Here is a 22,911-nt window from a genome sequence, read left to right as displayed (position 1 = left end):
TTTTTCAACTTGTTTTTGAATAGTTCACAAACATTTCCTACATAATCCAACATACAACAGAGAAATGGTACATCTTTTTCTTGCAATTTGTATACAGTGGAAAAACATGCATATATATTTATACAAAGTTTAATAGACACTAGAAGGTTGACAGTTTAATAAGTCTATAGGTGAGAAATGTAATAAAAATAATCCGAATTTATTAAGCATCCATCACTTCCATAACCAAGTATTACTTTAATAAAATCCACAGCTAATTAGACTTCTGGAATATGCTTACAGTTTTTCGATTTGTAGTACTGCTGCCACCTTGGTTTTTTACTTAACAGAAAGAAAATATATTTGTTTTAAAACTAAAAGTAACATTTTTAAACCACATGAACTAAGCTAAGATTATTAAGTATAAGGTAGATGTATTTTCTTACATTCTTCGTATGTGTAGTGAGATTATACTGAATCTGTAAAATTAACCTTTTAATTTTACAGGTTAAATTAAAATTAACTTTTTAATTGTAGATCTAAAGTTTATACACAGGTAAAATAAACGCTTAAGGATTGGGAAACAAATTTAGCAGTGTTTGTTTTGTTGATCAGTCTTAAAACTAAGTAAATTGCTTAGTGATGCTTAGTACACTGATAGAAAAGGTTGTTTTTTTTAATTTTTAGAAAGGCTGTGTGGCTTCGGGTGAGGAGGTGAGGAGCTTGTTTTTCTAATGTATTTTTTCTCTTCTATTCTCTCTGTAGGATAACTTCAAACTAATGTGTACCAATGCCATGATTTACAACAAACCAGAGACTATTTATTATAAAGCTGCGAAGAAGCTTTTACACTCAGGAATGAAAATTCTTAGCCAGGTAAAGGGAAATCTTTGTCATAAATAACAATTACTATAAACTGTATCCTTGTTTGTGAGTCATAGTGATACAGATTCAAGTGTTGATTTCATTTTACTGGCAGATCATTAAAATCAGATCAAATTGGATTAAAACTCATTAAAAAAATTAAGGCAATAAGATTTTCATTTGGAATTGTGGCAAATATTAATAACTTTTAGTTTTTTTTCTGGGTTTTTTTTTTTTTTTTAATTTCTTTAGAGGCTTAGTTCTACCTATAAGATTAGATTGAAATGTGAGACTTTAGGAGAAAAGCTCACTTATTTCCTTCTGTAGTGATGAAGTATGTTTGGTTCAGTCTTGGTGAAGCACAGGATCTCCCTTTTAGTAGAAAGAAACAAAATATACAAATGAGCAAAGCATGGTAGTCCTTGCCTGTAATCTCAACACTCAGGAGACTGAGGCTGGAGGATTGCTACGTGTTTGAGGCCAGCCTGGGCTACACAGTGAGTTCCAGGCCAGCCTGAAGTACATAGCAAAACCTTGTGAGGGAAAAAAAAAAAAAACACCACAATAATAATAGTAATAATAACAATGAGAAGTCGTTTGGAACTGTATCAAAACCACCTCTCCACCAGAGCAAGCTCTTCCTTGAAGCATAACAATTTGTATATGAAAGGCAGTGATGGGAGTAGAAAAGTATGCAGAGAAACTGACACATAATTGTCAAGCAGGATGAGAGAGCTTAGCCATGAAATGCCTTATATAATGCCAAGAGATTGGGTCATCCAGCAGTGGCTGTTGAAACAGCTTATGAAGGGTAAGCCAGGGTGATACTGCATCTCTTGGTTTTAAGAAAGAATTCAAAAGAGAAGTTGCACTTTCAAGCTTTTGCTCACAGCCGTGAATAGCAGGATAAATGTACTACTTATAAAGTACTTTCGGGAAATAGCATGACCCTGGCACCATACCATGGCAGACAAGCAGAGGTTCGAGTGCTGTCTTGTCTTCCACTGATTTGTGTGCCTTGGACAAGACAGTAGCCACCCTGGTTCCCAGTTTTCTCTCCATAGAGAAAGTTTAATCTTTAATCTCCAAGATGATTTTCAGCATGAATGTTCTGGTTCCAGGTAGGACTAGAAGAAAGAGGAAACTATGAAAAAAGAACACCTGACAGAGTTTGTAAAGGAAGGTCTAAGCCAGGTTGGAGGAAAGAATCAGAATTAAGAACTTAAGTTCAGGGGGGCCTGCCCCTTAGCTCAGTTCTTTAAGTGGCTGCTTCAACAAAGCAGTCAGGCTCAGGTTGCTGTGGTTCGATCCCAACAACTCAAGCCAGCCAATCATGCCCTGAAGGCATTCGGAGAAAAAAAAAAAAAAAAAAAAGAGAGCCTAAGTTCAGACTCGGGAATTAAAGGATAAAAAAAGTGAATCATACATAATTGCATATGGTTTTCCATTTTTTTTACGGTGACTGTCTGTACTACAGTTTTACATTTAAATAAATGCTTTATTGTGTAGTGTCTGAGTGTCTGTGTACTTGGTCCTGAGAAGTTCTTAGAGCCACTTAGGAAGTAGAAACATTTGGTGATTATTCTTACACTCCTAATATTTAGACATCAATTCCCACCCTTTCTTAAAAGATGTGGAAAAAAAGTAATTAAAATGGTTACTCATCTTTGGCAAAATTGCAGAGGAAGGGAGATGCTTAGAATCTAGAGCCACGCCGTTCTCCAAATTTGAAAGCCTGGGAATACCTGTTACAATTGAAGTAAATATGTACTCAGCAAATGTACCTTTCACTCTAAAGTATGTGCATTGAGGTTTTAGGGAAAAGTCTTGGGGGCCTGCCCCTTAGCTCAGTTCTTTAAGTGGCTGTTCCCACAAAGCAGTCAGGCTCAGGTTGCTGTGGTTCGATCCCCACAACTCAAGCCAGCCAAACCTGCCCTGAAGGCATTCGGAGGAAAAAAAAAAATTCTTAATGGGGGCCGGTGAGATGGCTCAGTGGAATAAGCGCTTCCCTAGCAAGTACAATGGCCTGAGTTCAATCCCCAGTTCTAGAAAGAAAAAAAAAGAAAAATCTAATTATTGGCATCAATTCTGATCTATCATCATTTTCTCTTTAGAAATAACGCAGTTGATCCAGGTATCTCTGTATTATTACTAGAGGTGGGAAGCATGGAGAGCAAACAACTTCTTCACTCTTCTCTTCTTTTTCCCGGTCTCTCTTCTCATTATCATCTTTTGCTCAGATCTCTTCCTCTTTAGGAGCCCTGTGTTGACTGTTCTCTCCACCCTAGGTGGGAGGGATCTTTACAACTGTGATTTTAAAATGTTTAAATTTAGACATTCTGAGTTAACTCTACTGCTAATTCCTCCAAAGTGAATGTCCTTCCATGAATGAGATCTTTTCGGAGATAATTGTTTTTTAGTGTTCATTGAAGACTGTAGTCATTCATCACATTTTGTTATACTCTGATAATGAGTATTGGTATTCAGTGTTATTTTTGTAAAGAATGAACAGATGAAGAGTAACTCATTTGCTCTCCTAAATAAATACTTTAGCACAATGCTGTACTAAAGCACAAACAGTACAATTTGTTGAATAGTAACTGGAAACAGACCAGTCAAGGTTCAAGTCCTAGCCCTATGATTTAGAAGCTGTGTGACCTTAGGCGATGCCTCCTTTTGTAGCCTTTTTCCTCTAAAAATGGAAGTAGTAATATCACTTACCTCACAGAGTTGTGTTTGGTACAGGAGGAAGCACTTAATAAAAGTTGGCTATATTAATGGCAAATAATCCACACATTTAGTCCTTTAATATTTTAAGATTGGGGACAAAGAGCATGCTGACTTGGAGACATTTTAATTACCAAAGGGATAAGAAAGGGTCCATGACAAGAGACCTAGTGTTAGTCATTGGTTCTCTGACTTTGGTTACTCAGTAGGCATTTTTGGGTGATACTGCTCTTGTTTGACCTCTTGTCCTTTCTAGCTTCTGTTCTACAATGTCTCCACTGCCAATTGCAATATAAACCTAAAGGGCTGCACCTCACAATTTTAGTCAGTGACGGGTCTCCAGTTCAAAGGCAGAAGTCTTAGGAAAAACTTTGTCTCTTTAAAATTTATCCAAAGACCTTAATCCCCTAACCACAAGGAAAATTTCATAGTGCATGTTTTACAGAATAGAAACAAGCTGTTTTTGCTTGGTAAGAACATTGTGCGCTCTGAGAAAGAACTATGCGTGCAACCACTTACTGTCTTCAAGATGTATCATTTTCACATAGAAAATGCAAAGTGGTCAGTGATCACCATAGGATAAGCGTATAGAGGTTCTTCACATGCTTCAGGTTTAAATACTTAATCACTCTTAAATTTCAAAAGATAAAGTGGACAGTTACTTATAAACTTTTAACATACTATTAAACCAAATTATACTTTTTAAATTCATTACTATAAAGAACACTTAGTCTTAATTCACACTTGCTCTTCTGTTAACTTTTTTTTTTAATGTATTTTTAGTACAGGGTCTACAGGGTTTTACTACACAGAACAGACTCATAGTGATCCTCCCGTTTTCAACTTCCCAAACGCTGGAATTACAGGCATGCACCACCAAGCCCAGTCTCAATGGCCATCTCAGTGCCCCCAGGGGCGGGGTCGGCACAACATGCTGGCCTCGAACCCCAGTCACTGCATCTGCCTAAGCAGGCACTTTAATCTGCTGAGCTGTCTGGCCAGCCCTTCTTCTGTTAACTTTCTAATGCTGCAACAGAACTGTAAAGCCTTCTCTTACATTGGAAATTAAATGGTCTGCATCAAAGGAATAGGACTTTATTGATCTTTTCCTGAATATTATACTTTTATGATATTATTTTATTTTTCTTCCCTACTTAGTGACAGTGTAAGTTCAAAATTATAGGGGGAAATGCATTACTGCAAAAGTTAATGACAACTATATAATAAGAATATTTTAAAATATTTATAGGAAAGAATTCAGAGCCTAAAGCAGAGCATAGAGTTTATGGCCGACTTGCAGAAAACCCGAAAACAGAAAGATAGAGCAGACACCTCTCAGAGTGGAGAAGATAGCGGCTGCTGGCCCCAAGAGAGGGACGACTCTGGAGACACTGAAGCACAAACCTTCAAAAGTCCCAATAAAGACAATAAAAAGTAAGGAATTTCTGAAATGTCAAGATTAAACTATCCAACTGATAAATGGGGTTGGGCGGGAGGGGGAGTCCTGTTGATTGAGAAAATGACTGGGAGAAATCAGATCTCCGTGTATCATTTGGCTTTCTTGGCATGAAAGTCCCCTTTGATGCTATAATGCCCCTTTTACAGAGCACTGCTATATATGGAATTCTCTGAACAGTTCAGAAAACAGTTTTGAGTGTTTGTTGTTGCTGAAGTTGTTTTAAAGACAATGAGTTATCACTAGACTCATTAAGTTTATTTAAGTAAAACTGTATGTTTAAGAAAAAAGTGTATATTCATTGCTTCATTTCACAGAGGGAAAAAAATTGGACATAAGCACACCAACAGCTTCTGCTTAAATAGATGGGTTGTCGCTGAGCTGTGTGTATTTTCCACTACACATCAGCTGGTAACCGAAGGCAAGCGCCTCCAGTCCTCATGGTAGTGACCAGCTACCCTGCACCTCACTGTCAGCTGGAGGGTTTTATAGAGCTGCATAGCTTCTACAGGTCACCCAGTTCTTCCTAACCTACCAAAAAAGGATACTGTGGCCTGCAGAAGCGAGGGTCAGAGTTAAGAGTTTAAAGTTTCTGCTGTTACATGTACAAATTTCTTTGTACTGTTTCTAAAATTTATGTATTTTAAATACCTGTCTTAAATTGGAGTTTTTAAAATAGAACTTAAAATATATATTACTCCTCCTTCGGAATAACACCCGAAGTAAAATTCTTTTTTATGAAGGTGCCCAGTTAAACATTTAAGATGAGTTAACTCTAAACAAAAAAAGTAAAGTAACTTCTGCATTAGATTTGCCAGTTTCTGCATTGTTAGAACATTTACTAGGTCATTAGGCAACAATGCTTTAAAAACAGTAATATAAATGTCCCCACTTGATGTTTTTGTCTTCTTTTATGCTTAATGTGTGTTTCAGGAAAGACAAAGATGTACTTGAAGATAAGTGGAGAGGCAGCAACTCAGAACGGGAGCTGGAGCAGATTGAACGAGCTGTGCAAGAGTCAGGGGGAAAACTGACCCGACGACCAGCCAACAGCCTGGTGAGCGGCTGCCTGTCCCTCTCCCCTCCCTTCCTTGGAGTTAGTATATACATTTTTCCTGTGCTTTTAGTCCATATCTGCTGCAGATCTTTTTGTCAAAGAAGGCTCAAGAAGAAAAATTAAGGGCCGGGGATAGTGCAGCAGCATGAGTGCCTGCCTGGCAAGTGCAAGGTCTGAGTTCAGTCTCTGGCACTCAAAAAAAAAGAAAAAATAGTATATTTGTTTATGAAGTATATCGTGACTCTTAATCCTCTTTTACTAAGGGGTTTTATTTTGAGCAAAGTTAATGGGTTCTAAAATCGGAAAGTAAATCACATGCTTTCATTTTATAAGAAAACATTTATGTTCTGGCTTTCAAAATCATACTGGTTATTTTTGGAGGGGTTTTGTTTTTTTTTTTGTATTTAGTGCAGGATTTACAGGGTTTCACTACACAGATCAGACTTGTTGTGATTCTCCTGTTTTCAACTTCCCAAGCACTGGGATTACAGGTGTGCTACCATGCCCAGTCTCTATCAGCGGCCCATTGCGCCCTTGGGGGCGGGGCTGGCACAGCAGGCCCAAACCTCCCCTGAGCTATGTGGCTTGCCCCAAAAATCATACTGTTGAGCATACTGGTTTTTAATCTAAGTCAGTTTATATATGACTCTGGGGAAGCCATTCCCAGGTCACAGTGTCTTCCTTTTTTGATAAAACCAGGTGACCTGAAGGACCTATATACTTCTTTAAAATTCCAGGCTTTCCTTACCCTCTTTTTTTTTTTTTTTTTTTTGTGGTCCTTACCCTCTACTTCTCTGGCACCTGTATACACAGATGACAGTTGTGAAAGGCAGTATTTGAGAATGAGCCTGTACTCAGCCTACACTGTTAGACTGATGAAAGATTTCTAGTGCTACATGAATATGTGAAATGTGTGAAACCTTTTTTCCATTTGACTATTTCGGTTCATTGCAGTGCGAATTTGAAAGAAGAAAACCAGATGGAACAACAACACTGGGACTTCTCCATCCTGTGGATCCCATCATAGGAGGTAGGATCACAGTGCAAGGCTGGACATGAACTTGATGATATTTCATAAGAAGTATGATTAACATTTTTAAAGCAATAAGCCAACTGTCATTCACAAAGGGCTAGGCACCATGTATTTTTTTAAAATTATTATTAATGTACTTGGTTGTTACACGGTGTCACTACGCAGGTTGGATTTGTGGTGATCCCCCCGTTTTTAGCCTCCCCAGCACTAGGATTACAGGCGTACTCCACTATACCTGGACTTGGGCTGGCTCAGCCTGCCTTAGGGGCGGGGCTGGCGCAGCACATGGTTAAGATCGAACCCCAGTCCCTGAGCTTGTCTAAGCAGGCACTTTAGTCTACTGAGCTGTGCTCCCAGCCCTAAATTTTTTATTGAATGTCCTTTTTTTTTCTGTCATGACAGATAATTGGAGGTACAGGAATAAGTAATGACAAAAAATGTATACATTTAAGAACTAGCCTCCAGTATTTATTATTTGCTATAGGCAAGACACTCATAGGAGTCATAGGTAAAATGAGGCACATGGTAGAGAGCAAAACAGAAAGATAAGTCCTTTCATCTTATTTTCTATGTGGTAAGAGAAGGACAATAAACAATTGAGATGTCTGTCATAAATAAATACTTGTTTGTCATGAGTAAGTACTACAGAGGAATAGATCATCTATGATTGGATACAAGAAACAGTTTTACTACCTAGTGTTTTGGGGTCAGGGAGGGCTTCCTTCGGAGGCGATGTTTGACTTGAGCTCACAAGTAGGTAACAGGCAAGAAAATAACAGAGGGATGTGCAAGTGAAAATATCTTGGAAGCAGGAAGGAACTTGATGCATTTGAAGACTAAAAAGGCTAACCTGCTAATGTTCTCTGAATATAATAGAAGGGGAACCAGTGCTACGCTTTGAAAATAAAATTCCTCCTGAAGTATTAGGGATTAAACCCAGAGCTTTCGCACTGAGCTGTATTTCCTGCACTCTCCCCCATTTATTCTTTTGAGACAGTGTCTTGCCGTGTTGCCCTGGCTGGGCTTGCACTTGCTGTCCTGTCTTCATCTCCCAGAGCATTGGGATTATAAGCATACGCTACCATGCCCAGCTACTTTTATTTTCATGTGATCTTTTCATAGTAGAAACCACTAGGTTAAGAACATTGCTCTTCTTAGTATAGCTGTAGTGAAAATTTGGCAATGGGGGAGGTACAACAAACTTGATTTGGATAATCCCAAGATGCACCCATTTCTTTGAAACCAGTGTCTAGGCTCTGCTCTTGGTCTGGTTTCCAGGCCCTTGTGGGCATAATCAGATGTGGCCAAAGCAGATTTGACTCTTCCCTCACAGGGTAGCTCCCCCAGCAGGCCACTGTGCTGGTTGAAGGTGGAAGGTGCCTGTGTTCATCACCCCCATTTCACCTTCCTGGCAGAGGAACTAATACTTAAGGAAAATGAACTATAGATGACTCACCCAGAAGGAGAGATCTGATTTAGATGTTTAAAGTTTTTCCTGGTGTTTTCATCACATGCATCACCTGTAGTAGTATCCTTTGTGGCAGGAGATGCTATAAAGACAAAGACTTTGGGAGAGAAAAATACCACTCTTTGTGTTGCATACTCTTGGAGACCACATTTCTCCTGATACCATCCTTTTCCATTCTTTTAGGTGTGCCTACTTCATGATTTCTGCTTATATCACATATTCCCAGCTTCTGTCAGTTGAGTTCCTGTTTACCGAGATCACATTTCTAACGGCTATTCCTCACTGCAGTAAAAGAATACCTTCCATAGGATATTTTTCCTTTACTTTTTCTTTCTCAGTAAGTTGCCAGTTTAAGCTGATCTTCCTGCTTCCTTGTAGACATGCCATCACCATGTCCAGCTTAAAAATCTTTGTGTGAAATCTAACACAATTACATAAAGAATTCTAGGAGGTAGTAGTATAATGAAAAGGTCCAGGTTTTTGGTCTTGGATACTTTCCTACCTTTCTAAGCTCAGTGTTTTCTTATCTTAAAAATGGAGAGAGTAAGGGCTACCCAGCCTCCTATGGGGATATGTAGATAACATGAAGTAATACACATAAAAGCACTCAGCAGAATAGTCTGTGAATCCTTTCCACACATGTGTCTTACTGTGCTCAGTTTTATGTCTTAGAACCAGGCTACTGTCCTGTGAGACTAGGGATGACAACTGGAAGACTTCAGTCTGGAGTGAATACCTTGCAGGGATTTAAAGAAGATAAAAGGAACAAAGTAACCCCAGGTGAGGCTCCTGCATAGTTACAGTATTTTTTTCTCTATTTCAGGTAGTTAAGGAAAAGAATCATAATTACCATTCATTGCTTAATGCAGTAGCTCTCATGGTGGTATTTTTATAATATGAATTAGCTATTTTACTACCTTCAAAAGAAATAAATCATATTAGTATTCAAGATGAGTTTTTTGTTTGCTCTGCCCTTTTGTGAGAAATAATTCATTTAAGTTGCAACTCCACCAATGGAGAAGGCTGTGTCTGTGGATTCCATATCATCAATTTAACCAAGACAGATTAGAAATATACAAGAATGAAAAATACATCTGTACTGAGCACGTATAGATCTTTTTCTTTCTCATTACTCCTAAACAGTACAGTTAGGTATTACATGTAATCTAGAGATGACTTACTCTAAAGAGTGTGGAAGATATGTATAGATTCAGTGCAAGTACTGTGCCATTTATGTGACTGGAGCATCCTTGGAGTTTTCTGTCAGTGGGTAGGGTTCTGAAACTAATCCTGAGGATACAGAGGGATAGTTGTATCTGTTTGGGAGAAAATAATCCGTTTTAGGTTGAACTATCAGCCTGTGAAGCAGTAAAGTTAGAAGAGCATAATTTTTAATAAAGCGAAGAAATAGATTCACATAAAAACTAAAGAATAGTATTTAATTTTTTCAACAGTGTTATACTTGAATTATGGGCCTTACAGTTCTTACGCTCCACATTATGACTCCACTTTTGCAAACATCAGCAAGGATGATTCTGATTTAATCTATTCCACCTATGGGGAAGACTCTGACCTTCCAAGTGATTTCAGGTGAGTCATTAGTTATTATTCTGAGCATAATGATTTCTAAAATACTAGTGTACAAGAGGGATTTGTGTGTAAACTTACAAACTTACCCAATGGTAGGAAATGTGTCTAATTGTCTTAACTGACAGTAGTAGACCCATAGGTACCATCCTTTAATGGAAACAAAGTATTCTAAAGAAAATATGTCTCCTTGGCATTGTTCTGCAATATTGTCTCACTGAAATAGGTTTTTAAATTGCAGTACTTCAACTGATACTAAAGCTGAGGAGCTTTTTACTTCAAAGAGTTAGGTGCCATGTGCTCTGCTACACTGTAACATTTTTTCCCTTATAAGTATGTGGTGTTTTATTATTACAGGCAAGGGTCCCTGAGTTAGAAATTGGTTTCAGTGGTTTCAGATTAAGCTGTCTATATTCAGACTTCACCAGCTTGAACAGATGCTTTCTGGAGTAGCCTATGATTTCCACAAGTAGCCATTACTGTGTGTCAGGTGTTCTTCTAGATGATGGAGGTCTCACAGGGAGAGTAAAGACAGAGACTTATCCTCTCCTGTTAGATACTCACAGTGCTTTAGAGGAAGGTAAAGCAACAAAAGAAGACAGTGTTGAAGTCAGAAGTCTTTGCCAGGACCAAGAAAGTCGAGTAAAAACTGAGTAAGATAAGGAAACAGCAATACTGCAAAAGGAAGAGTATGCCAGCCCCTGAAATAGCTGTGCTGAGACTGGAGGAGAGGGCCTGCCGACCTGCTCAAGGACCAGCAGAGCAGTAAGGAACAGAAGGAGTGAAGGGGAAAGTGATGGGCAAGGTACTAAGTTGGAGTGGATCTTTGTAAGGACTTGGAGTTTTATTCTGAGTGAGGAGACTACTGGTGTGAGTGAAATAGTGACCCATCCTGGCTTATTGTTGTAAAAGGGGACTCTAGCTGTTTTGCAGAGAAAATAGGCAACAGGGATAGACAGTAGGCAGCAAGGACAGAAGTTGAGTGTGGTATCATAATCCAGATGAGAAATGGACCAGGGGGTAACTATTGAGGTACTGAGAGAAGGAATAATTAGACTTTTTTTTATTAATTAAAGGGGGAAGGAGTATCAAATGATTCAAGATTTTCAGACAGTAAGGACATGGTTGCCATTTATGGAAAAGGGGAAAGTTTTAGAATATACCTCTTTGGGAAACAATCTAGGATTTCAATTTTGAGTAGTTGAGGCCTGAGGTGCTTATTAGACATCTAGGTTAAGCTGTGACCTTAAGGCTTATTATGTTTGTATTGACCCAGAGGAGAACAAGACCCATCACTGAGACGAACAAGCCCAAGGGCTGAGCCCTGAGCTCCATCATTGAGGTCTTGTTTTTCTTTGGAGTTCCTTCAAGAACATTTCTTTTTCACTGTGCTTTTGGTATTATTTAGTTCTCTGATGACCATAAATTTATCACTATTAAATATGTAAATATAGTTTTGCTTCTAGACAGAATTTTACATCATGGTGTATAAATCAAAGGCATCTAATGGAAACAGTTGGCTATGATTAGAAGGACTAAGCCAATGGGGGTGATTTATATGAAAGTAACTTTCCCAACTCTCTCTTTCAGTGTCCATGAGTTTTTGGCAACATGCCAAGATTATCCATATGTTATGGCAGATAGTTTACTGGATGTTTTAACAAAAGGAGGGCATTCTAGGACCCTACAAGAGTTGGAGACGGTAAGAATGCTGTCAAAGAAAGTTTATTACTGGCTGTGAATCATTAGTCATTCAATGTTATGAAACCAGGGATTAACCAGGGTGACAGCTGAGCTCCATTCCCCTGAAGTAACTGCTCAGCCTAGCCCGGGTGGAGGCCAAGAGTGGAGAACAATGGGAGGAAAGGAGGACCTTGGCTGCCAGGGTCTTTTAGGGCCAGAACATTGCCATCATCTCTAATCTTGGGACAAATGTACAATTCAGAAATGGGCTTATATTGTGAAGTCAGCGCAGGTTTTGTTCCCTAACAAAATGAGATACCTTGCTTACTGGTTTGAAAGTAAATTGGCTAAAATGATGGAGAATGCCCTGTTCCTTGTTGTGTGTTAATAACAATGATAGAAACCTCAGGTTATGGGGCTGGAGAGATGGCTCAGTGGTCTAAAGCACCTACTTAGAACAAGCTTAGCAAAGCATCAGGGACCGTGGTTCAATCCCCCAGCACCATATGCCAGCCAGCCCTGCCCCCTGGTGGGCTGAGCTGGTCTCTCTCTCTCTCTCTCTCTCTCTCTCTCTCTCTCTCAAATAAATAAATAAATAAATAAATAAAAAAGCTTTAAAAAAAAAAAAAAAAGAAACCTCAGGTTAGAAAGTAAAAAGCTTCCTTATTGCAGTCTTCTAGGAACATTTGTAAATCTTCAGCAGTTCATAATCTAAAATAATTCAGAGTGTCAGCTCAAAGATTAGAGCTAGAAAATTTTTCCACTGATACAGGGATCTCCCGAGGACTCTTGTTAACGTAGTTGGGGGACCTCGTAAGTAGTTCATGGAAGGTTTTTCGTTGGGCGGGGGGGTGGGGGGGTGTTTGTTATGTGGTGCTGGAAATTGAACCAGGCCCCTCATACAGACAGCAAATGCTGTGCCGTGAGGTACATTCCCACTCCACAAGCTGTAGCTCCATGGTGGCTATCACTGCCCTGCCTTAACCTGAACCACAAAAGTACCTGGAGCCCCTTGACAGCAAAACGGGTCAATGCCTGAAGTTCAGTGATAACTGCTACAAGATCGTAGCACGTGGCCTACTTTCTTCTTTCCACCTAAAAGTACCAGCTTTACATAAATTCAGAAGTATTTTTACTATACCCCATCAATGTATCTGAATTAGTATTTTACTAAAATTGAATAGCTTTTGTAAATCCATTGATATAATTTAAAATGTAATATTTCTGCCCTTTGACCCAGCAGTTCTTCTTATGATTTATCCTAGGAAATATAAGATTTGTATATAAGGATACATTGTTTAATTGTTCATAATTATTGGAAAAAATAAAACATTTTCGATTGATGTCCATTATTGGTGTGTTTTTCTCTAATGGATAGGATTATGGAAGAAAGTCCATTCTCTGTAGGACTTACTTCCATATTTTATAGTAATTTTCTTCTGAGAACAGGGCTACTTCCTTTTTTTTTTTTTTTTTGGTACTGGGGATTGAACTCAGGACCTTGCACTTGCCAGGCAGGCACTTAAGTGGCTGAGCTATCACTCCAGCCCAGCTTCTTCCTATCTTGTCAGAAACATAACCTGTTGTTGAAAATAGCCTCCATTTATTTAGGTATTCATGTGTTGTTTATCAAATACCTTCTTCAACATGTATAGCTTTTGATTAGGTACAGGTCTCAGCATTACAGCTAAGTGCTCCAACTCATAAAACTGTAATGTTTATTTTTAATTAAAAAGTTATAGTCTAGCCAGGCATGGTGGTACATGTCTGCAATCTACTCAAGAGGCTAAGGCAGGAGGACTGCGTTGACTTTGAGGCCAGCCTGAGTTATGTAGTGACACCCTGTATCAAAAAACCAATAATCATTTTTAAAAAATCACTATATGGATAGATGGATATAGTTATATTCCATTAGTACATGTTCTTATGTTATTCTATTTTAAAATTTGACAGTTTTCCATTTTAATATTTGCTTTTTCATAAATGTTTTCATAAAAAATTGCTTTCTTTTAGCAGTTATCACCTGAAGATGAAGGCCAGACCAGGACACTTGACACAACAAAAGAAATGGAGGTGATTATATTTCATCCTTTACAAGAAATAAGTGAGGAATTAAGCTAAAAGACTTAAACAGTAAAACTTCATTATAAAATAAAAATACTCATTCAGGGTCATTTATCACAAATGAAGTTATTTTTGTCAGTGCGCAGCTTAGTACCTCACATAGTAGCAAGCATGCTAAAGAGTTAGCCAGAGCCACCTGCTGTGCACCACCAGCCACAGGCCATGGCACCCAGGATGGATGGCTCTGTGGGTGGGGTTATAGGGAAAAGATAGAGCAAGCAGGGCCTCACACTTGAGTGGATAATGACACGGCCATCTGTGAGCAGGGTGCAGATGGGGCCATCTTAGCAGAGCCCAACAGGCATAATGCTGTACATGTATTCCCAGTTACATGGGGGGCTGAGGAAGGATAACAAGTTCAGGGCCAGTCTACACAACTTACAGAGAACCTATCTCACAGTAAAAATGAGTGAGTATGTAGCTCAGTGGTAAAGCATTTGCCTAGCATTTGTGAGGCCCTGAGTTCAGTCTTCAGTAAGTTACAAATGACTTCTTTTCCAGAATTGTTCACAAGTTGGATTTGTTCTTAAGCCAACAGAGTGAGTCTAACCCAGTGCAAGTTCATAACTTGAAGTTTCCTAAGCTGGGGATTTACTGTACAACATTCAAAAGAAGTAGGTGACCCGAGGGTTTTTGGGTGGAGTTCAGGCAATGTGTGGGTATGCATAAGGCCCAGATGGTGGAGAATCTTATATGCAGTGCTGGGAATTGAGAATTTACCTGGAAGATGGGACCCTGTGACAAAACTTGGAAGGAGAAGACCAGTGAAGAGTTTCAGGGCTTGTCAAAGCAGAGAAAAAAACCAAAACAATGACTAGCATACAAATTCAAAGGAAGAAAGGATTAGGCAAATACAGTAGAATAAAAATTGATGTGGCTTGATGCATGAGGAAGGGAATAGTATTAGCTCATATGGGAAGTACAGGAAAAACAGTACACCTTTGTCAAGGAAAGAAGTCACATGCCACTTCAGATATGGTGAATGTAACTTAGGACATTGCTGGAGGAGTGGAGCTGGAAATCGTTGATGTAGAAATAGGATTTTATTCCATTTTTTTTAGTGAAAATATGGGGAACCATGGAGAAGATCAGTAGTTGAGGTAGGAAACCTGTGGAAGAATACTGAGGAGGGAAGTTACTTTCATGCACATGCTGCAGAAGCCCAGTAAGAGAGTTCAAATGCCACTTGTAACCTTGATCAGGGTGATCTCAGTAAAAGGGTAAGAGCAGAGGGTAACATGAGTTAAGTGGAGAAAAACTGGACTGAAGGACGAATATAGACCCTTTAACTTAGGGGAAAGAAGACTAGAGATTTGAGATAAAGATGTAGATGTATTTACACAGTCATGTTTTCAGGAAAAGAGGAGACATGCAAGGCTATGTGCTTATGAGCAGGTAAGAGTAAAAGGAATCTTGAGAATGGGAAAGGAAGTTAGATAAGAAATGAAGAGGGTCCAGCTGAAAAGGCAAACCATGACATGTACTGTGCCAAGTTACAGTTTTCCTACATTGCCCACTTTGAGCACACACAGGCAGAAACTTCAGGTATCTGGATTAATCTTGGACTGCAACATCAAATACAAATGGAACCACTAACTTTTGGTTATTATGTGAGTTGATGAATCCCCCAAAAGCAGCATTAAGGCTATGGAAACTCTGAGTCTTTGAATTACAAAAATACAACTCTGTCTTTCTTAAGATCTTGTTTCTCACAGGCAATACTGACAGCCTTCTTTTGAGGCCTCAAGACTCAAGAAACATCTAGACTATTAAATATACGCTATCGAAATGCAAGTGTGCAGACTGAGTGGGTAAAAGACTTGTCTTTGAGTCTTAGAAATACAAGGCATTGTCATATCATAGTACTTCAAAGTTGAGGCAGTGATGAGGCTCTTTATCTTTAGGATTTTTGACATATGAAACAAGTGATGCAAATTTGTAAGACATCATTACATTACTGAGCAGTGTGAGTTTATGACACTTCTTTTGCCACAGTTTGGGAATAGCACGTTAAAGGATTTTGTGGGAAGACATTTTGGGTAGTCATTAAAATCATGCCTCCAAAGTAAATAGGTGGAATGGCTTTGCTTCTAAGCAAACACAAGTCATCTTACTGATTTTTAGTGTAGCACTCGCATGGCTTAGTGAGCTCAGATAATTGCTTTTTTTTTTTTTTTTTTAACTCAGATTACAGAAGTGGAACCCTCAGGGCATTTGGACTCCAGCACTCAGGACAGGCTTACAGCACTGAAAGCAGTAACAAATTTTGGTGCTCCAATTGAAGTTTTTGACTCTGAAGGTGAGTGGCTCAGACATGTTGCTGGAGACACTGTAATACAAGTAGTCAAGATAATGCCACAGATTGTCCTAACCGTGCGCTACCGAAACATCTTGGCCAACCAAGTAAAATGAATGGTAGAAAGCCAGGTTTGGTGGCATATGCCTATAATCCCAGCGCTTGGGAAGTTGAGGCAGGAAGGTTTGTGCAAGTTCAAGCCCAGCCTGGGCTACATTAATGAGTTCGGGACCAGCCTACACTACATAGCAAGGCTCTTGTCTCAAAAACAAACAACAGCAGAGCATGGCTGTGGTGGTGGTGGTTTTATTGGAGGAGCTTTACTCCTTTGAGGGGTGTGCTCACCCACAGTGAAGCCCTAGAGCCTAGGATTCAGTTGACCGTACAAGACCATGTGCCAGTACATCTGTGTTCTCATTAGTGTGTCCTCACCATACAGAGGCTGAAGTGTTCCAGAGGAAACTTGATGAGACCACAAGATTGCTCAGGGAGCTCCAGGAAGCGCAGAACGAGCGGCTGAGCACCAGACCACCTCCCAATATGATCTGCCTCTTGGGTCCATCATACAGAGAAATGCACCTTGGTACGTTGTGCCTCCAGGAAGAAAAGAATCTGTTCTCTTACTGAGGGCATGCTTAAAGCAAAAACTTCTGAGTAATGACACCACCGTAAAGTAATGCTTAAAAGAGCACTGTGGACAGTGTACCTTTTTACATTTATACCCTTATTACTTTGCATTTTAAAATTATGTAAAGGAACCACTTTTCAGGATCTGGATTTTTTTTTTCCCCTAGCTGAACAAGTGACCAATAATCTTAAAGAACTTGCACAGCAAGTCACTCCAGGTGATATCGTAAGCATGTATGGAATACGGAAAGCAATGGGGATTTCCATTCCTTCCCCCACCGTGGAAAACCACTTCGTAGATCTAACGGAAGGTGCGTCCCTGTTTTTCTGGTAGAATGGGGCGTGGGTGGGGGCTGCAGTCCTTTCCCTTCAGATAACATTTAAGAAGTTTGATTGGTCTCTGAGTTTTTAAGGTGTAAAACTACTTTTTCTGTCTCATCTAAAGAATTAATAAAAATCTCACATATTTGCCAAAAAAATTCTGATGACCTAATACAATTTCTTTTTAACATTGAATGATACAGAAGACCTATCTCTTCTGAATGCTGGCTTCATCTTCACTTCCCATTTTTTATTAAAATGAATAAAAACAGTGAAGTTCTCTCTTTCAGATTTAGCGGAACCTAAGAAGACTGACGTTACTGAGGGTGGATCTGCTGAGAGCTGAAGATAACTGGTATTGGGTTATCTATATTATGTACATATTTTTTTCATTCTGAACTTGAAAGTGCTTTTCAAAAGATATTAACTATTTGTAAATTGTGTTTTTAATTAAACTTTGGAATAATCAGCTTTAATGTTCCAGAGATTGGACTTCTATTAAATAATAAAGTTGAACCTGGAACTCTTGGAAGAGTATTGTGATACCAACTAAGTTGCCCCTTGAGCTTTCTGCAGGCTGTGTCCAAGGATAATGTGACTAAGAGACAACCTCAAGGCTCGCAAGATAGCTCAGCAGAGTAAAGCGCCTGCTTAAGCAAGTGCAGGGACCAAGGTTCAGTCACCAGCACCACATGCTGCACAAGCCCCACCCTTAGGGCGGGCTGAGCTGGCCGCAGAGTCTGGGCGTGGCAGCGCATGCTTGTAGTCCCAGCGCTGGGGAGGCTGAAAGGATCACTGAGTCTGAACTGCTTCGTAAGATCCTGTAACAATCAAATGCATTTTTTAAAAAAAGAGACAACCTTAAAACGTAAAATAGACTCCTTCGGTATCATCCCCTAAAAGAAGAAAATCCTGTTATTGAAATTCCTCATTTTTCACATTTGTCACACTCCTCATTAAAGAAATTATAACTAATTCCTAACTTTCCAGAAATCATCTTGATAGTTTATCCCAAAAGTGATTCAAATCAAGAAGAAATCGAGCTTGGAGCTGTTGCCAGCCTGGGCAGCATTCTTCAGCATAGTGCTGATGCGGTTTAATGTTTCCCCAGTAGCAGGATAACTAAGCAGCTTTTTAAAAGTAGCCTCTTTCAGTGAGATTTTCCGTCATTATACAATGGAAACAAATCTAAAATTTTAGGATTTACCAGTATAATTCTGCTTTCTACCTAATAGAATCAGTGTCCCCTGTGCATAGTAATTAGGTCCCTCCCCACATCTAGTGACTAAACTGAGATGAATGGTGATTTTTTCTGAATCTAGTTCCAGGCATAATCTGTTTAAAATAAAAAAGCAATATTGGACTGGGGACATAGTTTGGTGGTAGAGTGCTTGCTTCGTATGTATGAGGTCCTAGATTCTATCCCCAATACCAGAAGAAGGTAAATCAAGGGGAAAAAAAGCCAAAATTTTTATACCCTAATTGTGTGAGCAAATTGATGCCCTATACAGTGCCCTTCTGTAAAACACCCAGAGAGGAAACCCTTTTTTTTTTTTTCTTTAATTTGAAAATGGAACAAGAACAAGTAAGAAAAAGAAAACTGATTCTCTTAAACTTAAAATGTTAACTAATCATTTTAAAACCTACTTAGAATATTCTAACAAAGCCAATTCAGTACGTTTTTATCAATTCTTTAGAGTGTAATGTCTTAAAATACCAATTTAGGCAACACTAGACGCAGGTAAGCTCCCAAAGATAACCAAATTTAAATTCAGAATACCTTAGGACATTTGGGTTTTCCAGATTGATAATTTAATGTTTCAAAGGCAGCCAGACACTGGTAGTTTATAAAAGTAGAACAAAATATCTGGAACAGTGTGACAGATCTATAAATAATCTTACACAAAACAAACCCTTATCACTCGCATCCATGATCTCAAAGCGTATTTCTGTCCACCGATGTGTTATACACACAAGATAATAAACAGTAAGGATCAGCTTTTTTATTGGGAAATTCCTTAATAAACCAAAAAGACTTCTGGTGTTATTTTCAATCTTAGGTAAAAATGTTAAGCTGGTCTCAATGACAGGGTCATTGTTGGAAAACATTTGTTCCTGCCAAAACAAAAATGACACTTGTAAAGAAATTACTTAGTAGAGCCGGGTGTGGTGGCTCATACTTGTAATCCCAGCACTCAGGAGGCTGAGGCAGGAGAATCTTTGTGAGTTTGACACCAGCCTGGGCTACAAAGTGAGTTCAAGGCCAGCCTGAACTGCATAGTGAGACCCTGTCTCAAAAAAAGACACATTACTTGGTAATTGAAAAAAAAACCTGCCAGTGATTCTTATAGTCAGTTATACTCTATGATTTGAACATTGGAAACTGAAAACATATAAACTATTATTTTTTGAGCACAGTGCTTGAATTGAAAATAAGATACATGAATTTATTTTTTAAACTCCCCACTGGGATTTCCGTTCCCAAAGGAAGTAATTTGAATGTTGCAAGAGTAAAAACACAGAACTCAGAGAAGCCCATGTCCTGATACATGTCTACCTTGTCAGCAGCAGGACCCTCCCACCCAGGAGAGTCCAGCTGGGCGACATTGGCCACTGTTAGATTTTGAGAGCACAGATTCAGTATGGCACTGCCCTCTAGTCAGCTCTTTATCTGAAAAAGCAGAGTATGAAAAGGCAGTTTAGGCAAGGCTTCTATCCCTTGCTGGCATTTTTGCTATAGAACTTCTTTACAGAGCAATTTTTGGGGGTTTGTGTTTATGTTTGTTTGTTTGTTTGTTTGTTTTTTTAAAGAAAAACATATTAAAGCAAGATAATAGAGTGAAAATGGTTAATACATTGTGTATTGTTATTTTTAAATCAGTTACTCAGTACAAGGTGTCGGTGTTCAAAACAAGTTTTTGAATGTACATTCCAGTTAAATGTGACACGTTAGAGCTGCCACTAGCCCACCCAGCACCATTTTGCAGATTAGAATCGGTCTCCCTTCCTCAGGCTGACAGAACCAACCCAAGCAACAGGCCCGGCCTGCACATTCCTGTGCCTCTCTGCACAGGGTGGCAGTTCATCACAGCCCTGTGTAATCAGTCTTTGGAAGGCTGCTGCAAGGTTTTCTGTGCAGCTTCAGGGAGCTTATGGCTGGCTGCTAGCTACGAATCCCTGCAATGTAGTGACGTTCAGTGGTTAGCCCAGAGAAGCTTTGGCAGCAGTGAAGTCAGTTCAGAAAAGGAACAGGCAGTTGGGGTATTTTTCTCCTTGTGAGACAGTAACACTGACTCCTAGCTCCCTGTGGAGCTCAAGCATGGCAAGACGCCATCTCAAAGCTGGCTTTTTACCTTGACTCATTTGAGCTCAGAACAAGAACATCTCAGCATCTGTCAGGAGCTGGCTTCCCGGGCAGGGGAACCTTGACACATCTCATGCTGAGCAGATCCTTCTAGTTTTGAAGCTCTCCAGAGTCAGCTATGTGAAAACTAAAGAAAAGGAAAGATGTAGTGCAGGTTGTCCAGGATCTCTCCATGTGGCCTCTGTTCCTTCCCACTGAAATACGTGGGATAGACTGCAGGGGGAGCTTGGAAGTGCAGGCATCAGGGCAGAGCTAAAAGGTGGTGCCTTGCTCCAAAGTCCCGCTCACTGAACATGGTCCTGGGAGGCTTCCCTCGGAGCTCCTGCCCCCGAGGCAAGGCTGCACTGCTCCTTGCCTCTTACTGTGAGCCCGTTCCTCAGAACTCTAGTGCACAGCTGGCTGGTTGCATCAACTGACACTGGACTGTAGTCCTGTTTACATGTACACTGGAGATGTTTATCCACCGTCTAAGGTGTCATTAATAAGGGTAAAACCCCCACCAAGAATGTCCCCTTTGAAAACACATGTCAGAGATGACAAGAAGTAACAAGTGTCCATTATGTGAGGTTTTTTCTCTGGTAGGAGAAGCCTTTTATAAAACATCCTTTCTAGCATCCACACCTGTGTGAGAATTAACATACTCAGGGTTTGTCCTGCTAAGAAGGGGTCCTCCAACCATCCCAGGCCAGAGAACTTGGCTTAGTCCTCCTTTGTCCTAGAAAAGGAGTCTCCCTTGTGCATGCTCACAGGCTGCTCAGGTGGACATCTGTCTTGGGCAGGCTCTAAGGTCACTGCCAGTGCAGCTGGCCTCACATCCCAGTGGTCACCTTTCAGCTGACCTGGAAATCGTTGCAGTGACAGCACAGATGTTCTGGCTGTACCTTGTGCTATAGCTTAGTGGTTGCTCCAAGCAGGATCTGGTGTTGAGATCACAGAATCTTCTGGTGCAGATTCCTAGAAGCCACGCACAGCCATCTGCCGGACGGTGATGATGGCCAGAACCTTCCACCACCTTGACCCCTGGCTCAGGCTGGCTTCCTAACCTGCTCCGGGGAGAAGCCGGCTTCCCACCATGTTCTGACTCCTCCAGAAGCCTTCAATTCAGCCCCAGCCCCTGAAACTTGGCAGTGTCTGTGCACACAAAGTAGGTCCGAAGCTCGCCTTTGCCTTTGACATTGATCAGCCCCCGGCACTCACAGGAGTACCCCAGGCCCTGGAGAATGGTGCACGTCTCTTCAGTAACCTGAGCAGGGGAGGAAGTGGGAAGAAAAGTGCTCTGTTAGGGACAGGTAGCAGGCGGCCAGTAAGCAGCATACGTGTGTGACACACCTGAGTGCTGGCAGACCCAGCTCTTAGGCCCAGGACCTCTCACCTGGGAAGGTTCTTTCCCCTCAGCCACATATTGCACAATGGGTTTTTACCTGGATTTTCCCAAGTTCTCCAGTGCTCTCCATGCGGCTGGCAACATTAACTGTGTTCCCCCAGATGTCATACTGAGGCTTCCGCGCCCCAATCACTCCAGCAATGACAGGCCCATGGTTTATGCCTAAACATGATGTTCACAGTTGGCATATCCCAGAGGATAGCCACAGGTCAGAGTACGCCCCACAACCACAGAAAGCAGCAAGAAAACACCACTAAAAGGTTGGGCTGGGGCTGTGTCCCTCTCATGCAGCTGGAGATGGTCCCGCGGGGAAGGCACGCCTTGGCCATGCTAGTTCCAACGCCCAGGAAATTAGGGCTTGTTAGTCTCTTCCAGCCGCCCTTTGAATAGGTGGGCTTTAACCACTAACCCACCGAGCTAACAGTGACCAGGTAGGCTTAATTCTGCCTTGCCGTGAATGTTTTTGTTTTTCCTTTTGCGGGACGAGGAATTGAACTCAGGACCCTGCGCTTGCCAGGCAAGCGCTTATTCTACTGAGCTATCTCCCCAGCCCCACCACGAATGTATTTTAAGGTAACATACTTGTGACTTGGGTACTCAGTTTGCTATAGTGATACATTCTTACCAAAATTTAGATAACTAAGAGCTATATGTAGAGATCAGAATATGCATCATCTGCATTTATCAGATCAGAGAGTTTCTGAAACTTGGTAGGAGATGACCCAGGACACTGGCCAGGCAGACTGGGAGAAGCCAGCCCGGGCTCCCAGCAGCAGGCCCTCACCGACTCGGAGACGGAAGGAGTTGAAGGAATGCCTATTGATGCCATCCAGCTTGCTCATCAGGGCGATGCTGAACTCCACCAAGACGCCGATGTGTGTGTGCTGCCGCTCCAGGTCCTGGGGAGGGTGGGGAGGGCGACACAGGGCATGCAAAGTCCT

General features: G+C 40.5%; 2 protein-coding genes across 9 annotated transcripts in view; one reads left to right on the top strand and one right to left on the bottom strand.

Annotated features, from left to right (window-relative positions):
* Brd7 (bromodomain containing 7) overlaps positions 1-17,754 on the top strand; it is a 42,934-nt gene extending 25,180 nt beyond the window's left edge. The window contains exons 6-17 of the mRNA XM_023703544.1: positions 745-855; positions 4,820-5,004; positions 5,960-6,083; positions 7,038-7,113; positions 9,257-9,364; positions 10,039-10,174; positions 11,762-11,873; positions 13,868-13,927; positions 16,166-16,277; positions 16,714-16,857; positions 17,069-17,212; positions 17,513-17,754. Coding sequence (XP_023559312.1) covers positions 745-855; positions 4,820-5,004; positions 5,960-6,083; positions 7,038-7,113; positions 9,257-9,364; positions 10,039-10,174; positions 11,762-11,873; positions 13,868-13,927; positions 16,166-16,277; positions 16,714-16,857; positions 17,069-17,212; positions 17,513-17,568 — 1,368 coding nt within the window. The 3' untranslated portion in view covers positions 17,569-17,754. The remainder of the gene's footprint in view (positions 1-744; positions 856-4,819; positions 5,005-5,959; positions 6,084-7,037; positions 7,114-9,256; positions 9,365-10,038; positions 10,175-11,761; positions 11,874-13,867; positions 13,928-16,165; positions 16,278-16,713; positions 16,858-17,068; positions 17,213-17,512) is intronic.
* A 2,366-nt stretch (positions 17,755-20,120) lies between these two features.
* Positions 20,121-22,911, bottom strand: part of Adcy7 (adenylate cyclase 7) — a 68,809-nt gene continuing 66,018 nt past the window's right edge. For all 8 annotated transcript variants that reach the window (XM_023703511.1, XM_023703510.1, XM_023703509.1 and 5 more), the window contains 3 exons: positions 22,755-22,869; positions 22,008-22,132; positions 20,121-21,829 (listed from right to left, as the gene is read on the bottom strand). In XM_023703511.1, the coding sequence (XP_023559279.1) occupies positions 21,683-21,829; positions 22,008-22,132; positions 22,755-22,869 (387 nt within the window). In that variant the 3' untranslated portion in view covers positions 20,121-21,682. The remainder of the gene's footprint in view (positions 21,830-22,007; positions 22,133-22,754; positions 22,870-22,911) is intronic.

Source organism: Octodon degus, unplaced genomic scaffold (genome assembly GCF_000260255.1).
Source record: "Octodon degus isolate 3935 unplaced genomic scaffold, OctDeg1.0 scaffold00173, whole genome shotgun sequence".
Lineage (NCBI taxonomy): Eukaryota > Metazoa > Chordata > Mammalia > Rodentia > Octodontidae > Octodon > Octodon degus.
Note: the sequence above shows the minus strand (reverse complement) of the source record. Positions and strands in the feature narration are given on the sequence as shown.